General features: G+C 40.7%; 1 protein-coding gene across 1 annotated transcript; it reads right to left on the bottom strand.

The window, feature by feature from the left end:
• Nucleotides 1-1301: 1301 nt before the first annotated feature.
• LOC132128943 (voltage-dependent L-type calcium channel subunit beta-4-like) lies at nt 1302-18445 on the bottom strand. The gene is made up of 14 exons (XM_059540354.1): nt 18332-18445; nt 12926-13045; nt 12723-12845; nt 12522-12643; nt 11540-11595; nt 11298-11317; nt 10947-11027; nt 9404-9462; nt 9098-9198; nt 8810-8961; nt 8289-8384; nt 8004-8174; nt 7873-7920; nt 1302-1600 (listed from the first exon to the last, which is right to left on the bottom strand). The coding sequence occupies exons 1-13, from the start codon at nt 18371-18373 to the stop codon at nt 7891-7893; spliced, it is 1173 nt and encodes a 390-aa protein (XP_059396337.1). The 5' UTR covers nt 18374-18445; the 3' UTR covers nt 1302-1600; nt 7873-7890.
• Nucleotides 18446-20025: the final 1580 nt, after the last annotated feature.

Here is a 20025-nt window from a genome sequence, read left to right as displayed (position 1 = left end):
GGAATTTGTATTAGTCTTTTGAGATGAAGAGAAACCAAGAAAAAACAAACAAAAGATGTTAGAAAACAATAAAGCAATATATCCTCATACCGTTTCACATCTTATTGTTGTTGTTGAATTAATGGTATGATTATGTAGATTTATATTGTGTGAAAAAGATGTTTGCAAGGGTCTCACTTTTGTACTTCCAAACAAATCCACTAGATGTCTCTGTAGTTCAAACCATAGAGGTTCTCAACGTTTTACTTTGACTGATCCAACACAGCAACAAAATAATTTATGGCATTAAAGAATTTTAAAATATTCTTTAAATCAAACATTAAAATATAATGAAATAATAAAATAATCTAAATTAATAGTTCAGAAAAAACATTGGGGCACAAACCATGTTTCACTTCAGTACAAATAATAATTACAAAATATGTTTTGGAGAATATTTGTTTATGATTTTGAGGATGAGAACATGTCATCCAATGTATCCATGTTAGTATTTACCTAATTTACCTAGTTATAGGTAAAATGCCATATAGTTTGATTATAGGTTTAATTTTCTTTTTAAAACTTAACAAGTCTTGTCATCCTAACTATGCATGATAATAATATTAGTTGCATTTTTTTCCGTCCATTTAGCATAATTTTATCACCTGCTGTCTGTATCTAATTGGAACAGACCTGCGAGGTCTCAGTTGAGAACCACTGTTGGATAAAATAAATAATGTTAGGCTGTTTAGTGCAATGCTGAGATCTAGGCAAAAGATGTACAAACATTCATGTGGTCTGCTTTTCACTGATCTGAAAGAGTTATGTTAGTGCAATGTGGTTGGAAATACTGACAAGTTACTAGTTGATTTGAACGTCTGAACGTTTCCAGTGGATACAATGCAAAGTGGAACAGGATATAACGGAAAATAAAAATGTTTGCAGTTACAAAAAGTCCCAAGTGTGATTTCAGTATATGAATTAGTCATTTGTGGGTTGTGCAACATAAAGCTTTTAGGGTTATTAGTTATGAGTAAATGATATTTGACGATTCATTGAAATGAAGTGTACTGTGCAAAAGGTCATAATAAACCTTGAAAACAAACCAAAAGCGATGCAGGAGGTGGAGACTGAGTGAGCGGACTGGTAGTCATATGAGAGGATGTTAGTGGGATGTGGTGCCCTTCTATGTGAGGATATGGTATGGATGCTCTGATGCCAGTGCCAGCCTGGTCCCGTCTGGCGAACAGACGGGACCACCAAGCGGTGAGTGGGGAAACCCCTGTTGATCTCAGCATGGGTCTCAGCAGGGACGTTCAGACCAGTTGAATGTGTGTATAGCAGTGTGTGTGTGTGTGTGTGTTGGCTGAAGGCCTGCAGCTGAGTGCTCCTGAGACGTAAAGGACACATGTGTTAGTGCAGGGGAGGGTGTGTGTCATCACTCTCAGTGAGGCTGGGATTGGTCCACTTCTCCACTGACCCTCATCTCATTCTCCATCCCTCCGTTCCTCCTCTTTCTCATCAGTGGGCAGCTGCTCCGAGCCCCATCTCATTCTGGGGCAGTGAGTGGCTGGCCTTTGAGGAATATTCTAAGGGTCTTTCTGGAATGTTCTGTGTCACTCTATAACAACCAGAGAGCAGTGGAGGAAGTGATCATTATGGTTAAACATCCTGGCAACAAGCTTTCTGTCAGTCAATATTTAATAATTAAAGGTGCACTCAATATTTTGTTGATGTTGTTGTTGTGCGATATGGCTGATGTTATATTGAAATCTGGTGGACTGGATGTAGTGTCATGCAAAGGTAGCATTCATTTACAGCGTTGTCATTAAATAAGACTAAAGCTATTATTTGTTACGTTCATGGACTGTCTGTTTCCTTATTTGGTCTTTTTCCTGTTCTTGTTTAGTTAATTGATTATTCCCCACCTGTCTCCAGTTCCCTGATTGCCTCCTGTGTGCTCAAATACCCTGTCTGTTCAGTTCTTCCTCGTCCGTGATTATTGTGATGTAATGATGTTAAAGTGTAGTATATTGTCTGTTATTTCCTTCGATGTTGAGTAAACCCCTCATTTGATCAAGACCCTCCTCGAGCGCTTTATTCCTACGTTAGCATACACCCTTACTGTAACAGAATCACAGACCCAAACAGTTTAGTTAGCGGTGTTTTTCTTTCTTTTCGGTTTTTGTTTTCCTCCCTCTCCCGGAATGGCGATTCCAGCAGTCCTACTCCTATGTCTGGAGCAACTGGACCGTTCGCTGGAGGACCATACCAGGGACTTTCTCGATCTGGCGTGTCTTACCCACTTCCCCGACTGCTCGCTTTCAAATTTCTACTACACTGGCCTGAGCGAGCGGTGTAAGGCACGCCTACCAGCAAACGGTCCCCGAGAGGATTTCGCCGCTTTCGTGGAGTGGGTGCTGGAGAAAAATGGATCTTCATGGACCATCTGCACCGCCGAAGAGGATATCTCCAGCCCCACTCCCGACCCAGAGACCAGCCAGCCGCCATCACGCCGCACGGAGCCAGAGCCCACCGCAGCCGCAGAGCCCGAGCCTTCTACCGACAGGGAGCAGGACCTCGAGAGCGCGACTGACCAGGTGTGTGAGCCGGCAACACTGTGCGTTGTGGGAGTTTTAGTGGAGATCGAGGGCGTGGAGGAAAGCCCTGCCTACACTTCTGCGACTGAGGGTGAGCTGTTTTCGGTTTCTGGAAATGATATGGAGCAATTTATGGACCTTATGGACTGGTCTATGGAGGTAATTCCTGAATCCCCTGTTTCTCCGCTGGTTCCGTCCAGCCCTGATCCTCCGTATACCTTCTCAGTCTCCCACTCCCACTCCCACTTCCTCCAGTCAGTTCCTCCGCTCCATTTCCGCTGGTTCCGCCCAGCCCTGAATTTTCTGTTTCTCCGCTGGTTCCGTCCAGCCCTGAGTTTTCTGTTTCTCCGCTGGTTCCGTCCGGCCCTGAGTTCCTCTTCAGGAACCCAAGCTGCGTTGAGAACGTTTGGGGAACGCGTCCAGCATGACGTCTCTGAATAATGTGTATAATCAGTCCAAAGGAAGGGCGAGACATCATAGGCGGGTGACGTCAGAGACCAGGAAGCATAAAATCATGAGCGGCGAAGCCAGAAATCAGCCTTGTGTCTTCAGCAAGCGCTCTGTGTGTGTGTGTGTCAGTCGCTATCTGTTTGTGAGTCTTATTTAGTGTCGTTTGTCCACTGATAAACTCCATTGTCAAAGTTTCAATCAAGAGAAGTTTTGGGCGAGAGCAGGCAGCGTTCAGGCTGTGTGTTTTCCCTGCCAAAAAAAAAAAAGGTAGGGACACACGCAGCTCGTTTGTTGTCTGCTTGAGAGTAAAGCGCGCAGTGTCAGCTCTCGCTTTTGTCGAGGAAAAAACGGAGCGGTGGTTGTGCTCGCGGGATTTGCTTTCGGATCTGCTGGAAGGAATGTAAGATGGGCAGCAAGTCCCTATCTTCTTTCTTAGCCACCAGATCCGGCGCCCGCTCTCGGGGGGTTCGGAAGCCCGCGTTTGCAGTACTTTCTCCCTGATGAGAGGGCGCGACGCACTGCCTGTCTTTCTCAGAGGAGATTGATATGGAAAGGCGTCGATGAGCTCGCCAGTTGTTCAAGCACCAGTCACACAAGCACCAGTTACACACGCATATTATGCCTAATTTTATAATAAGCAGCATTAATGAAGAGCTCGCGCAGTCGGCTCTCGGGGGGCTGATTGTGCTTTTCTCGCTGTTAAGCGCTCCGCTCCCGCCGGGCACGCTCCGAGGAGTGTGTCCGTGCATGCGATCTTGCGGTCGCGCTGGGGCTGAGGCACGGCGGCGACCGCGATAGCGGGAATCGCACATGATCTGGTGAACGGGTTGGAGACGGCTCGTCCTATCTCCACCCGTGTTCACTAGATCTAGAGCTCGGTCTCGAGGCTTGGAAACCAGCGCTGCGGTTTCTTCGCCCTCTGAGACAGCTCGCTGCTGCTGCATGCTCTCTTGCCGGGCACGCTCTGAGGAGTGTATCCGTGCATGCGATCTTGCGGATTGCGGTCGCGCTGGGGCACGGCGGCGACCGCGTTCGCAGGAATTGCACATGATCTGGCGAACGGGTTGGAGACGGCTCATCCTATCTCCACCCGTGTTCACTAGATCTAGAGCTCGGTCTCGAGGCTTGAAAACCCGTGCTGTGGTTTCTTCGTCCTCGGAGGCAGAGCTCGCTGCAGCATTCATCTTTCACTGAGGAGATTGATGTTGTCTGTGTGACTGAGTAGCATATATAAAAAAAGGCAACGCTTGTATTACATTGTTTCATCTTTATGTGTGTTTTTTTCTACACCAGACCGTGTTGACTCGTCTGGTTGTTGACTACTATATATTAATATTTATCTGACTATGTGAAGTTAGATGTGCAGGGGCTCTAGGGATGTAGTTTCTTATGTGAGAACATGTGTGTACCGCTCTTCCTCTCAGGAGGTTGAGGCAGTCAGGGGCTGCTGGGCGGAGCAGTCCCAACCATGTTCCAGCCCCTCGTGCCGGGGGTGTCACTTTTGTACTCCGCAGACGCTAGAGTCAGAGTGGCGCTCCCAGGCCGAAGGCTTCTAGTGGAAAGCAGTTCTACGGACCGTTTTTTTCCTTCAGTTCAAATTCCTGGGCATCTTAATATGGGAGCAGACATCCTGTTGAGGCAGGGGCCAAGGCCCGGGGAATGGCGGCTTCACACCGAGGTGATGAAGCAGAGTTGGAGAGTTTGGCCAGACTCGGGTGGATCTGTTTGTGACTCGAGACACATCCCACTGTCCCCTCTGGCTTCCTCTGACTCATCCAGCTCCACTGGGGCTGGACGCCATGGTACAGACGTGGCCGAGGCTTCATCTGTACATTTTTTCCCCCGATTGCTCTGCTCTCTGAAGTTCTGGAGAGAGTGCGCCGGGACGGAGTCCGGCTGCTGTTAGTAGCCCCGATCTGGCCGGGCCGGGAATGGTTCCTGTTCCTGATTTCTCTTTTTGACGGCACTCCATGGGAGGTTCCCGTCAGGAGAGATCTCCTCTCGCAGGCGGAGGGTGCGCCCCCGCATGGAGCTTAGAGGCTGTAGATGTGGTCTCTGAGGAGGCACAACTCTTAGCTTCCCGTCTCTCAACCGATGTTGTAAGACCGTTCTCCAATCCAGAGCTCCCTCAATGAGGAAACTTTATGCCTTGAAGTGGAAGCTTTTCACTTCTTGGTGCGGAGACCGCCAGCTCGACCCAGTTAACTGCCCGGATGGTACAGTGCTGGAGTTCCTGCAGGCTCTCCGCAGGGTTGACCCATCCTGAAGGTCTACGTGGCGGCCATGGTGGCCTACCACACCCCTCTCGGTGGCCAGTCAGTGAGCAGAAACCCTCTGGTTATATGTTTCCTCCATGGTGCGCTGAGGCTGAGGCCTCCGGCCAGAAGAAGCTTGTGCTAAGCGGTGATCAGGATGCTATCCTAAGCCTCGAGTCCTCTGATCTCCCCTATCCTGGGGGTCAAGACTCACTCCTTCTGAAGTTTGGCCATTTGACGGGTTGTGCCCGATTCCTGTCAGGCTCCTTCTCCTTATCTTGCTTTAGCTGTGCTCTTCCACACTAGGCAGAGATTTGAAAGTCTGGCGGCGTGGGCATTCTCGTTCCCCAAACGTTCTCGACGCAGCTCGAGTTCCTGAAGAGGAACGTCTAAGGTTACGCATGTAACCCTGGTCGCTTGCTTCATCCTTTGAGGCTGATTTCCGGCTTCGCCGCTCATGCTCTTATGCTTCCTGGTCTCTGACGTCACCCGCCTATGACGTCTCGCCCTTCTTTGGACTGATTATACACATTATTCAGAGATGTCACGCTGGACGCGTTCCCCAAACGTTCTCAACGCAGCGTCTCGTTCCTTCGAGGAACCAGGGTTACATACGTAACCTTAGACGTTTTCTGTTTCTCCGCTGGTTCCGCCCAGCCTTGAATTTTCAGTTTCTCCGCTGGTTCCGTCCAACCCTGAGTTTTCTGTTTCTCCGCTGGTTCCGTCCAACCCTGAGTTTTCTGTTTCTCCGCTGGTTCCGCCCAGCCCTGAGTTTTCTGTGTCCCCGCTGGTTCTGCCCAGCCCTGAGTTTTCTTTGTCTTCTTTATTCCCTCCCAGCCTCCCCTGCTCCACTTCCGCTGGTTCAATCCAGCTCCGTATCTCCTTTCTCTCTGCTGGCTCTGTCCAGCCCTGATCCACCTGTGTTTCCTCCCATCCTTCCTCTCTCATCTCCTCCTAGACCAGCCAGTTCCTCGAGCTCATCTCTGCTGGTGCCAGTCTGTCCTGCAGCTCACTCTCAGTCCACGCCATCTGGGCGCGATGTTTCGCAGCTGGACTGCCAGTCTCCAGCTCCGCCTTGGTGTGTGAATTCGCCTCCGAGCCCTGGACTCCTCCTCGGTCCTTCGACCCAGCGGCTCCGCCTTGGCTCTTAGCTCCCTCGTCTCCACCGTGGCCTGGCATCCCACCTGCTCCACCGGGCTCCCTCGTCCCTCCGGCTCCACCTTGGTCAGTCGTCGACCATCCGCTGCCTCGGGACTCCATTCCTCTGGCTTCACCTCGTCACTCCATCCCTCCGGCTCTGTCAGGCTCCTCCTTCCCTCTGGTTCCTCCTCCATCCTCAATCACTCCGGCTCTGAAGCGGTCTTCCAGGGCCCCGCCTCCGCCTTGGTCACCTGAGCCTTCTGCTCCACCTAGGCCCTCCGGATCCTCGGCTTCACCCTGGCTCTGCGGCTGCGCTGCTCCATCTTGGGCTCCTCACCCACTGGTGCAGTCTCCGTCTATCGGCCCCCTGGTGTCGTCGGCCCCTTCTCCACCATGGCTCCTCCCGCCGTCGACTCCACCGTGGATCTCCATCCTGGCTGGTCTCTGGAGGACCATCTGGCTCCTCCTGCTCCGGGCTCCTCCCTGGCTCCTCGCATCCACTCCGCCCTGGTTCCTAGCTCCTTGTTCCCTCTTTGCCTGCCCCACCCCCGCATCCAGAACCCCCACCCTCCCTCCGCTGGTATTCCTCTTGCGGTGCGAGGATGCACCGTTCCGGGAGGGGGCGAACCGTTACGTTCATGGACTGTCTGTTTTTCCTTATTTGGTCTTTTTCCTGTTCTTGTTTAGTTAATTGATTATTCCCCACCTGTCTCCAGTTCCCTTATTACCTCCTGTGTGCTCAAATACCCTGTCTGTTCAGTTCTTCCTCGTCCGTGATTATTGTGATGTAATGATGTTAAAGTGTAGTATATTGTCTGTTATCTCCTTCGATGTTGAGTAAACCCCTCATTTGATCAAGACCCTCCTCGAGCGCTTTATTCCTACGTTAGCATACACCCCTACTGTAACATTATTATTATTTTTTTGTTAATTAAAATAAAGCTGAAATAAAAAAAATAGAAATATTAGATGAAAACTAAAAAAAATGAAAATTAGGCATTTGTCTTGAAATGAGTTTATATATACTAAATGACTAAAACGAAAATAAAAATCTAAATGATTTCAGTATGTATTGAATACATACTGATATAAAAATAAATTAAAGCTAAATAGAACTAATACAACTGACAAAAGCATATCACAAAATGACTAAATCTAAAAAGAAAACTTTAAAAAATAAATACTAATTCAAAATATTGATAGTATAACAGTATGTAAATACTAGCAAAATATGATAAGATAGTATAAGATAAAGTAAAAAAGGGAAAACTGCTTTCATTAACTCTTTTCAAAAGTAATTGACATTTAAAATAAGCAAGTACACATTTGAAATTGATTGTTATTAATATTATTTATTATTAATACATGCAAAATAAGCCATGACAGGGAAATACACATTCACAATAATATTCTTAACTGACACAGATGAAAATCAATCCAGCACTCACCCTTATTTGTGGTAGTGCTCATTCAATGAGCTCCTGCGTCTCTGAGAACTGGAGGAAGAGGATGACAGAGCGTTCAAGATAACGTAAGCTTCATCAAGGGAAGGCCATGCAGTTAACATTTAAACACTCACCTGTTGGCTAGAGTTGGCTGAGGGTGGTGTAACTATATTTTGCTCCACTATAGGGTTCAGTGGGGCGGAGCCTGGCAGGTGAGTGGCACGCCAGTATATATCTAAATATTCGGCCAGGTGTTCACAGGCATCCTCTAACTGATTCTCATCCAGTACAACATCAAACATTTCCTAATGCAAGACAAACGCAGTGAAAATTAACAGCATTAGTGCAGGATATCGCATACTTTCACTTGTTGCTTAGGTTTCATTTACGAGCTGAATGTGTGCACTAATGGGACTCACTGGTGGGCCCTGTGCTAGTTTATCTCCTGCCATCATTTGCACGTTGAGATGTTTGCTTTGAGATTTCCCCCTGGACTTAATGAGTCTTTGAAGAACCTGGGGAAGATTGAGTGACATTGAGAAAATGAGGGACAAAAGCGGCAGCAGTGCTTCAGGGAAATACAACCCTACCTACGGTATATTACTTAATCAGTAAAATAAGTAAACAACACTTTTAGCTCTGTGGACTTATACAAACACACTTTTCAAAAACATATTTCATTAGTCTATTATCAATATGCAACAGTAAATATATAATACATAATTTTATTATTTTATATTAGATAATTAGTCTTAGTCTGAGACAGGGGTAAAATAATAGAAGTACATTAAAGATACTAACACAAAACAGTAATAAAACCTTCATACAACAACAAAAATAGTTGAGTTAGTTTTAATATAAATCTGTAATTGGAGAAGCACCAGCTTGTAGCTTTTTAAGAATAAGTGTTTATTAATAGACTGGTTAAATATTGTTGTACCTTTGGAGAGGACACTTTGACATAGACAATGATGGGAGCGAGGGAGGTCTTGAGAAGCTGTGCGGGGTGGTTGATAGTATCTGCATCCAAGACCACCAACTGCAAGCTTTTAGCCAGTTCAAATATTCTCTCAATCTCACTCTGCACCTCCGCTGAGAGAGAGACAGGCATGATAACAGGAGCCACATTAATAATGGAACAACAAATGATCCCATATTAGGTCCTTCATTCTAAACTATTCTTATATTAATGTACTGTCTGGCATTACCCCTGTATGTTGTCACTTACCCAGACTGGAGCGCGTGTTTGACCTCTCCATGATAGCTTTCTTGTTCAGTACAGACCTCTTGGCCAGAGACAGATCTGCAGTCACCCGTGTGATAGAAATCCTGCCATACCAAATACAAAAATACACTTTCAAAAGACACAAGAAGTTTGGACCATTCTAATAATACTTTACAGAAGAAAATTATTTATTTCCATTTTACAAATGTACATTTTGGGGTGAACTGTTCCTGTAAGAGTAACACTTTTACTTTTAAGCTCTAAACCAGTGAAACAAATTGCACTCACCCAAACAGTGTCTGCACTCACCTCCCGTCAAACCTGTTTTTCAGGAAGTCAAACAAGGCTTTCTGCATCATATCAGTCACCTGCATCAGAAGATATTGAGAAAACGGTATATACTATGTTCAACTAGAAACATTTCATATGTAATTAACATGTTAATCTGAGGTAATTTAGGTCCTGAGCTATTAATAGTATTAACATCCACCCAGTGATTTTGTTGTCTAAGGATCGTAGGGGGAAAATAAGGAGTCCTAAGCTGGGGATTTGGAAGAAGAGTTGTGTATAAGGATAATATGATTTTGGGTGAGGTGATGCGGTTTTATTTAGACACAGGGGTGAAAAATGAATGACTCCAGAAATAGAGGGTAGAGAGTCAGCAGTGGAAGCAGGTCCCTGGTGTCTCTGTTAAGGAGCTGACTGACAAATGTGTCCAACCATAGCTGGACTTAAATATTTCACATTTGCAAATCCTCACATGCCAAGACTGAAAAAGAAGTATTTCACTCTGACTGAGCATTCATATAAAGGGACCAAAATGAGCTTTTTGCCATGCCTGCCAATAGTGTGTAAGTTATGAGAATTTACAGACTCTAATTACTTTTCATAGGCCATGAAACTGTATTTTGCATTATTTTATTAAATATAATTATGCTAAATATATTTATATAAATATTGTTTAGTAAATATAAATACAAACACTGAACACAAATATTTTTCATAGGTTAGGAAACTGTATTTTGCATTTTTATTAAATTATAAAAAAGTAAATGTATTTATAGGAATATTATTACATCTACTGTATATCTACATAAAAACTGCATATATGCATATATGTTTACAGGTCATTGTGTCACTTGAGTATCACATGCTACATTTAATCTCTGCATAAATTTGTTGCAAAATGTGATTTTGTTCCAGTGTAGTTATTGTTAATTAAAAATAAACCTACTAAACAATTTTCAGTAATTGGAATAAACTATCAATAAAACAAAATACTAATATTACATGGATTGCTTGAAAATGTAATTGAAAATCATAAATCTTGCCTCGGCAACTACGTATAAAAATACAAAAACTAACTGAAATATTTTAAAAAATGTAGTTACATAGAAATATTTTAAAAATATACAAAAAAAGAATAAAAGGGACAAAGTACACAACAAAATGGCTAAACCTAAAATTAAAATGAAAACTGAAAATTGTAATAAATACTATAATATTATATAAATAATAATAAAACAACACGTTTGTTCTTCATAGTTTCATATATGTCGTCCAGCTGAGTTCTGGAGAAATAAGCCTTCAGGCATATTTCTGATGGTAAATTTTCCACAGAGGTGCAAGTTAAAATACACTATAGCCACGTGAGTGAGTGATGTTTTCTTTAGTTTATGGTTTGCATGGCCTTGATTTGATTCAGTTCCTAATACAGTTACTGGTTAATTTTCTATTTACTCTTCAAACTCAACTTTTACTTGCTTGGGGGTTGTTAATTTTGGACCCTGTATACATAGAACAACTGACCTGTCTCTTAACTGCCTTGATGATCAAATTTAATATTATTTACCTCATAGCCTTTCAGCGAGGGGCCAACCAGAACAACAGGCCTCATGGATGGAACTACATCATAGGGTGGAACGTGCTCTGTCTACAACACACACACACAGACACACACACACACACACACACACACACACACACACACACACACTGATTTGTCTCACAAGCTCTGAATCTTAACTAACATCTCTCAACATCTAATGAGTAGCCTCAAGGGATGCAGTTCCAATAACACAGCATTAAAATCTCTCACAAAGGATCGTCTGAGAGGCCAGACACAAAAGTTTGAATATTTAATACCACTTTTTGAGGGACTGTGTTGCACTATGGAAGCAATGAAGCAATTTTAACCACATACCTGCTTCTGCTTCTGTTTGGCTTGTATAAAACAAGACAAATGTGTTAAAGAACATCTAAACAGGTTGCTTGTGTTCATTATGGTAAAACTATTTTATACTGAAACATTATGTAAATCATGCTGATCATGATATATAAAAGCAGCATATACCCTGAAGGAAAACGCAGAGGAACGGTAGTGGCTCAACAGTACTAGCATTACAGTAAGACAGTAATGTGTGAGAGTATTTAAATACCTCTCACCTGCAGAAGGAGGAGTAGACCTCCAGCCACCAGATGAAGCATTCCCGCCCATTTTCCTGTTACCAACACAAACACTTTCAAAATTACAGGACGAGACACACCAATAGCTGATAGCGTACTATGAGCTAAGATCCCATGCTGAACTGAACGAGCTAAGTTTTCTTATAAATAGCAAGAATGAATGTTCATTTTCTCACTTATGGTGTAGTTCACCAAAAATGATGACTAATAATCTTCACTTATCTTTATTTGTATCAGTGTGCTTGTCTTCGTGCATTCCAAAGCAATTGTATTCTGTGTATTAGTGGAGGGGATTTTACATTGATTCTTTAAAAGCCATTCAAATTATTTGTAAATAATTCAATAATTTGAATATGCATACTTCCCATTATAAAATAGACAAAAAAAGTACAATATTAGTCCTCTATCCATAATATTTCTTTCTCCAGTGAAAAAGTCACCTTGTCTGAATCAGGAGAGAAATATGCACAGATCAAGCACAATTTACAAGCGAAAACAGTCCACAAGTTCTAAACAAATAAGCTGGTGGATTTGTGTGAGAGGACAACAGCTGATGTACTTTTTCACTAGAAGAAGCATTATTAGGGATTATGGATGGTATTTTATATGAAGCAATCGTTTGAAGTTAAAAATGTCTTAATGATGGATTTGTTTCTTAGAAGCATGCAGCTTTTCACTTCACATGATGTTGGACTGAAGTCATGTGGATTACTTGTGGATTTTTTGTGATGCTTTTATCAGCTGTTTAGACTTATTCTGAAAGCACCCATTCACTGCAGAGGATTCATTGTTGAGCAAGTGCTGCTAATTTCTCTAAAGTTTGAATAAACAAACTCATCTACATCTTAAATGGCCTGAGGATGATTACATTTTCATTTTTGGGCGAACTATTCCTTTAAATGCTTATTTACAGTACTGAATGACATCTATAGATATGATGAGATGCAACTTCACTTCAGACCTCTGAGCTGCTTTCTGTTCCTGCTTGATCCGCATGGCCTCCAGTTTAACAGGGCTGGGGATGAAGGCAATATCTGCCCCTTCCTTCACCAGCCTCCCAATCCACCAGTCATTATTATACTTCTGTAGGATGGAAGACAATGTGCTCAAAAAAACAAACTAAAAGCTAACTGTTAGCTTCAGTTCATCAGTTACTTCCCACCTCTTTTATATGTAGAAAATCTTTGGTCTCAAAGTTGATGGCAGCACCCTGAACCGGACAGTCTTCATCCAGAGCCCCACAGTAGCTGACATTGGTTCTCACTGCAAATGCCACAGGTTTGGTCTACAAGAAAATAAAGAAAAGAGTTAACATTATTTGAAGAGGAGAGGTAATTGACAATGTATCTGTTTGAGAAGATGAACCTTGGCTCTCTCGAGCTGGAGCAGGGCCTGGCGCTCGGCCTCACGCCGAGACGCCTCCTTGTCCTCCTCCAGGGACAGGTCGGAATCCGATGGTTTACTCGTGTAGGAATCAGCAGAACTCTGCAAAAGGACAAGAGTCCAATCTGAGATTTGCTGTTTCACATTGTATTCTTGTAATTACTTTCATTCATTGTTATCTTTAAAGTATTTTACTTCTTTGTCAATTACAGTGCAACTAAGCAACAAAATCTGCACACAAACATTTTTGTGAACAAATCATGATTCACCAAATCATACTCAGATTTATTTTATTTACTGTGTTTAAACTGGTTTTGAGGACGGCACACTTGGCATTTCTCATTACTTCACAGTACATTAATTGTGGATTACTTGTGGATTATTGTGATGTTTTAATGACTGTTTAGACTCTCATTGTGACGGCACCCATTCACTGCAGAGCATCCATTGGGGAGCAAGTTATGTGATGCTTTGAGGGTGAATACAATTTTCAGGAAACTTTCATTTTTGGGTGAACTGTTCTGGGTGAAAAAACAAATTAATGAACATAAATGTATGCTGTAAGTCAGAACTTTTTTTGAGAGAAGATCTCCTGTGCATATAAAATGAATTCAAACAATTATTAGTGAATGAGCCCTAATGTTTTTGGTTTCTCTGTTGTTTTGCACTATTCTCATTTTGCAATGTTTTAACTGCACACATCAATTGCTGCAAATGCTTTGGCAATATGAATATATAAATATTTTTCATGCAAATAAAGCATTAAAACTGAAAACTAAATCAAAGACAGAGAAATCACCAAATGCACCAATAACAAAAGTGACTGTAAACAAGCATTGCAAAAACTCATGCATCCCTCTGATCTCCCCTCCAGACCAGCCTTTCTGAGACCAGTCTTTTTCCCTCCAAAATCCAGAACACAATGAGGATATGATTTAAATATCAAAGGCAGCCGCAGAGCGCAGGTGTCTGTGACACCTACCGTCAAAAGAGATAAAGCATAATTAAGCAGACGCCGGCTAAGATAAGATTCCTATGTGCGATGATTTAAATATATCTCCCATCTAAATGAACATTTAATTAAAAGCCAGCGCCCTGCAATGGGATGCATCTCCATGACAGAGCTGTCCTGAACCAACTTTTGGATGATTTATGCCAGTTTCATCATTTTCATGTGTTTAGCTTAGAAATAAATGAAAAGAAAGATACAGTAGGGCTTTGAAGCATAACAATACACAACATCAAACATTTTTTTTGGATCACTTTTATCAATATAGGAGGTAAAAGTGATGCAGGGGTCGCTCACATAAACATCACTGCAGCAAGACTGTGACACACATTTTGTGTTCCATACACACACAGCATACATTAACTCTGAGATTCGTTTTCCGACAGACTAAGCAATTTTTTGCTCAGTACCTGGATCGATAGAGTAATGTAATCCTTTAAAATACACAATGATTCACAACCTCATCCACTAAGAGTGTTTCCACAACACCTCACTTACAACACACCATCAGACAATCCCAGAAAAGGCTGCATACAATGTTTACAATATGTAGCTTAATTAAAGCTTTAATAGCTTTATTTAATAGATTTTTAGAATGTCTTAGTATTCGGTATATCTTCCTTTTCGCTTTTAGACAGCAGCATTCGAGCTGCATGAACTCCACAAGTTTGTGTAAATCTTGATGTTTTCCAGAATTATTTAAGAATACACATTGAGCTTCAAATGGAAGCAAGATTTTGACCATCTGAATTAGAATTTTTCTCATAATTCTGAGAAAACATGTCATCTGAGATATAAACTCAGAATTGTAAGATATAGTTGAGAGCTTCTGAATTCTTGAGTCAGACTTACATTCTTGACCTATATACATCTCAAAATTTTTACTTTTTTCTTTGAATTCTGAGTTTATATACAAGTCTGTGTTTATATCCCACAATTCTAAAGTTTTATATATAAGTCTGAGATAATAAAAAAGGTATGAATTGTGAGAGAAAAAGACAAAAATATATATTATTTAATTTTTTTTACCTGTGGCAGAAACAAGCTTCCATAACTCGGAGCTCACATGATCAATGTCACAAATTTTCTTATTTGATTAGTGACTTGATTCATGATTAGTGACAAATATCACAGAATATTGCAGAACATCATAATGTACATCAAAAACTACTGTAAAACATCACTGAACCAAGCCATATACATTAATTTATCCCAACAAACTCATTTTTATCAATTAAATCAGGTAGCATTAGCTCTTTAATTTAACAATTGCAGGTTACAACTTTTTACGGTTTAGCCTAAATATAACAAAAAAAAAATACTTCATTTCTAGGTTCAGTGTACATTTTGAATCTCATATTTGTAAAGGTAATGTATTTAGCATGTTCTTTCAACTGGTGTATCGCTGGAGTAAACAAGGCTGTCAAATCACAATTTGTTGTGCGATAGAAGCACTCAGTCAACGGGGCGAAAAATCAATGAACCTCCCCTTATCCACAAGGCTTCTAACAGTCATTCATTCTCCAATACTTTAAACAGTTTCATGCCCAATTTTCATTTATATTGTCAGAATCTGATTCCCAATCTCCTATATGGGGCAGCATGGATATAATGCTCACCACAGAACTTGATTGTGATAAGGACAGGTATCAAAGAAGTCCACAGCCTTCATACAGATATAAATTACAAAATAAACACGTGCAATGGTGCAATTTTTTGCAACCTATAATTTCAGTAATCAGTATCAGAAAATAGGTTGAAATATCTTTGCTGCAATGAAATAACTGTTTGTTTGTATGTTACAGTTTTTCTCAGTCACTTTGATGCATTTCTCAAATGAAAGTGACGTGACATTCAGCCAAGTATGGAGACCCATACTCAGAATTTGTGCTCTGCATTTAACCCATCCAAAGTGCACACACAGAGCAGTGAACACACACAAACTGTGAACACACACCCGGAGCAGTGGGCAGCCATTTATGCTGCGGCCCCCGGGGAGCAGTTGGGGGTTCTATGCCTTGCTCAAGGGCCTTGAACCCACAACCCAAGGGTTTAGGAGTCAAACTCTCTAACCACTAGGCCATGACTTCCCCCTTTTTTTTTTGTGAAAGTGAAAGATCAATTGCAAATCAGAAATGAAATTCTCAAAACTACTTGTACAACCTCCACAACATCTAGTCATTTATACACATCATAAAACCAGTTTCTCATTCTTTTGAACAAGTTGCGATTGCTTTTGTACATTCATGCAATTGATTATGCACATTTATCCGCGGTTTCCAACATTATCAGTTGCTAATGTCATGTCGATCAAAATTTATTATACAGTTTTCTGTGCAACAGTCTTACCGCTCAAAACATCTAGTCTTTAGTTCATCGTATAAGTCATTAAATCCAAAATGGTTCATCTAGTTGTCATAAAGTGTCAAACTATTTTTGTTTTACACAATTTGATTAGACTTTTTGTCAATTTGGCATGAATTGTGCAAGTGAATCTTGACTAATGAAGAGAATGTAGATGATAAACCAATGATAAACCATTTCTCAGAAATAGCTCAAAGGTTCATCTCATGAATCTTCAGTTGGAAAACTTATACTGTATAGACAGAGGACAACACAAGAGTTATTTTCACCTTTGTGCCCATATTTCTTTTTCCTTTTCTATATCACAATGACATTTTAAAGATTTTTTTATAATTTTTTTTGGCCAGACCACTAGTAAAAGTGTAACTGGAAATTCTATCCAGTCTCTTTCAGTCAATACCCCACATACAGTAATGTGTAAATCTGTACTTTTGAAATGGATATATGGAATACATAAGCATATGGCATACTGTTCAATACAGTAACTGTCATCCAAAATGTTGCCATAGTTTACATCAGAACATCCCTCCAGAGTACACTGTTATATTGACAATATGACTAAGCAATTTGTCTGTCTTATCCATAAACTATGACACAAGGACTTGTCATTCTGATGGCACTGACATGTTCATTGACACAGATATTTATTTTTGAGAGATGAACTAAGGATTTTGAACAAGAGATTGGCTTTTGCAGGTAGTCCATGCTGTTTTGCTATTTGTACAAGTTGTTTTGTGAAATGCACTTTCTGTTTTGCAAATGTCAAGGATGATTCGTGAAATGTACCAAAACGACTGAGAAAAACTGTACGATCACATATATTTGCCTCCTGGAATTGATTTTTCAGAAGTATTTTTACATTTACAAGGGTTTTTGACTTATTATTTGACTGAGAAATCAAACTATTTGAAAATCTAAATACTGAGAAAATGGCCTTTAAATTTGTCCAAATTAAGTTCTTAGCAATACATATTATGTTACTAATCAAAGTTTTGATATATGTACAGTAGAAATTTACAAAATATGTTCATCGAACAAGATCTTTAGTCCATATCTTAATGGTTTTTGTCATAATTGGATATTTGTAAATTTTGACCCATACAATGTTTTGTTGGCTATTTCTAAAAATATACCCCAGTGACTTAAGACTGGTTTTGTGCTCCAGGGCCACATTTTATTATAAGAGCTTTTTAAAATATAAAAACACAGCTTGCCATCTATTTATGTTAGCCGAATAATGCCCGAAACATTGAACGTATAAAGACCTAGAATATAATATTACTGAAACAGAATTCTGAAATAATAATAGCAAAAACAGATTCATTTTAATTTACATAAATATAATATAGGTCTACATTTCTTATTTCATGCATTACACCCTTGAATATAACCCTACACATTTATATTAATATCTGTGGCATTTTTGCCTAAAATTTGTTAAATTCTGACCATGGTTTTCTTGTTATAAAAAAATTAAATAATGGAATTTACATTTCTGCCTATTGTGCATGTTTTTGCATGTTTTCCCCCTAACAAAAAACGACATATCAACAACGAGCAATATTATTTGAAACCGCCGAGAAACTGAAATGATTACAATTAAATATTAATTAATTATTTTCATTAATTTATTAATTAATTATTTACATTTAATTTAATTTAAAGGTAGCCAAATACACGTTCTCAATTAAACAATCAATGCAGCTGAAGGCATTTGATGAGTCTGCTGGTCGAAAAGCTAAGACATGCATCTCGACTGAGAATAATTTATTCATAAAGGCTTACATGAGGATATTAATAGACTATGATCCAGGCAGAATGCATGCAAAATGCATTCACTCCACCAAAGCAGCACTACTGATTGATTATAGGATCACATGGAGTGAAAATGTAATAGAGAGGGAGCGCGCGGGAGAAAATCGGTGAGCGTGCGAGCAACGAAGAGAGAGAGAGAGAGAGAAAGAGTGACAGAGATAAAGTGCATGCGAGGGAGAGAGAAGGCAAACTATCCCTACCTTGCAGCTGAGCAGCGCTGCGCTAGAATCGGACGCGGACATGCCTATGGAGACAGCTCGTATCGCCCCCCATCACTCTGTGGGCAGCGGTAAAGAGACAGGCAGAGAGAGGGAAGCCTCAGCTTCGAGCGCACTGGCACTGCCCTCAACGCCTATACAAAATTGATGCCCTGACTGCAGCAGCTGAGTTGTGGTGTTCACTGAGAGCAAACGCCCTCCCTCTGCCGCTGCTGCCTTTCTTCCGCCTGCTCTCACATTCAATCAGGCTCCATTTTCATGGAAGGAGATGTTTACCTCTCACACCAGAGAGACAACTGAGACACTCAGATCTCATTCTCTTGCAGCAGGAAAAACTGCTTTGGAAGTGGGATGTGTGAAGTGAAACTCATTAAATTATGACACCCAGATCCGTTATTATGGAAAGCAAGACTGGATATATGTAAAACTAAATGAAAAATATTATATCCAAAATTCAATTGCATTTATTTTACATGCTCTGACATGGCATATTTCTCTCTTTTTTTTCTTGTACACCTCTGTAAAAACTCTAAAATTAATTTACAGTTTTTCTCAGTCACTTTGGTGCATTTCTCAAATCAGAAATGAAATTCTCAAAACTACTTGTACAACTTCCACAACATCTAGTCATTTATACACATCATAAAACCAGTTTCTCATTCTTTAGAACAAGTTGCGATTGCTTTTGTACATTCATGCAATTGATTATGCACATTTATCTGTGGTTTCCAACATTATCAGTTGCTAATGTCATGTCGCTCAAAATTTATTATACAGTTTTCTGTGCAACAGTCTTACCGCTCAAAACATCTAGTCTTTAGTTCATCGTATAAGTCATGGTTAATCTCGTTTTCATAAACTGCCAAGCACACATTTTATTTATTTATTTTTACACATTATTATTAGACTTTTTGTCAATTTGGCATGAATTGTGCAAGTGAATCTTGACTAATGAAGAGAATGTAGATGATAAACCAATGATAAACCATTTCTCAGAAATAGCTCAAAGGTTCATCTCATGAATCTTCAGTTGGAAAGTTTATACTGTATAGACAGAGGACAACACAAGAGTTAGAAATTCTGACAATGGACTTATTTTCATCTTTGTGTCCATATTTCTTTTTCCTTTTCTATATCACAATGACATTGTAAAGGTTTTTTTTGGCCAGACCACTAGTAAAAGTGTAACTGGAAATTCTATCCAGTCTCTTTCAGTCAATACCCCACATACAGTAATGTGTAAATCTGTACTTTTGAAATGGATATATGGAATACATAAGCATATGGCATACTGTTCAATACAGTAACTGTCATCCAAAATGTTGCCATAGTTTACATCAGAACATCCCTCCAGAGTACACTGTTATATTGACAATATGACTAAGCAATTTGTCTGTCTTATCCATAAACTATGACACAAGGACTTGTCATTCTGATGGCACTGACATGTTCATTGACACAGATATTTATTTTTGAGAAATGAACTAAGGATTTTGAGCAGGAGACTGGCTTTTGCAGGTAATCCATGCTGTTTTGCTCTTTGTACGAGTTGTTTTGAGAAATGCACTTACTGTTTTGCAAATGTCAAGGATGATTCGTGAAATGTACCAAAGCAACTGAGAAAAACTGCAATGTTCATTATGCTCATGTTCATAACAAAGCATTCTGCCACATAC

This window comes from Carassius carassius, chromosome 46 (genome assembly GCF_963082965.1).
Source record: "Carassius carassius chromosome 46, fCarCar2.1, whole genome shotgun sequence".
Classification (NCBI taxonomy): domain Eukaryota; kingdom Metazoa; phylum Chordata; class Actinopteri; order Cypriniformes; family Cyprinidae; genus Carassius; species Carassius carassius.
Note: the sequence above shows the minus strand (reverse complement) of the source record. Positions and strands in the feature narration are given on the sequence as shown.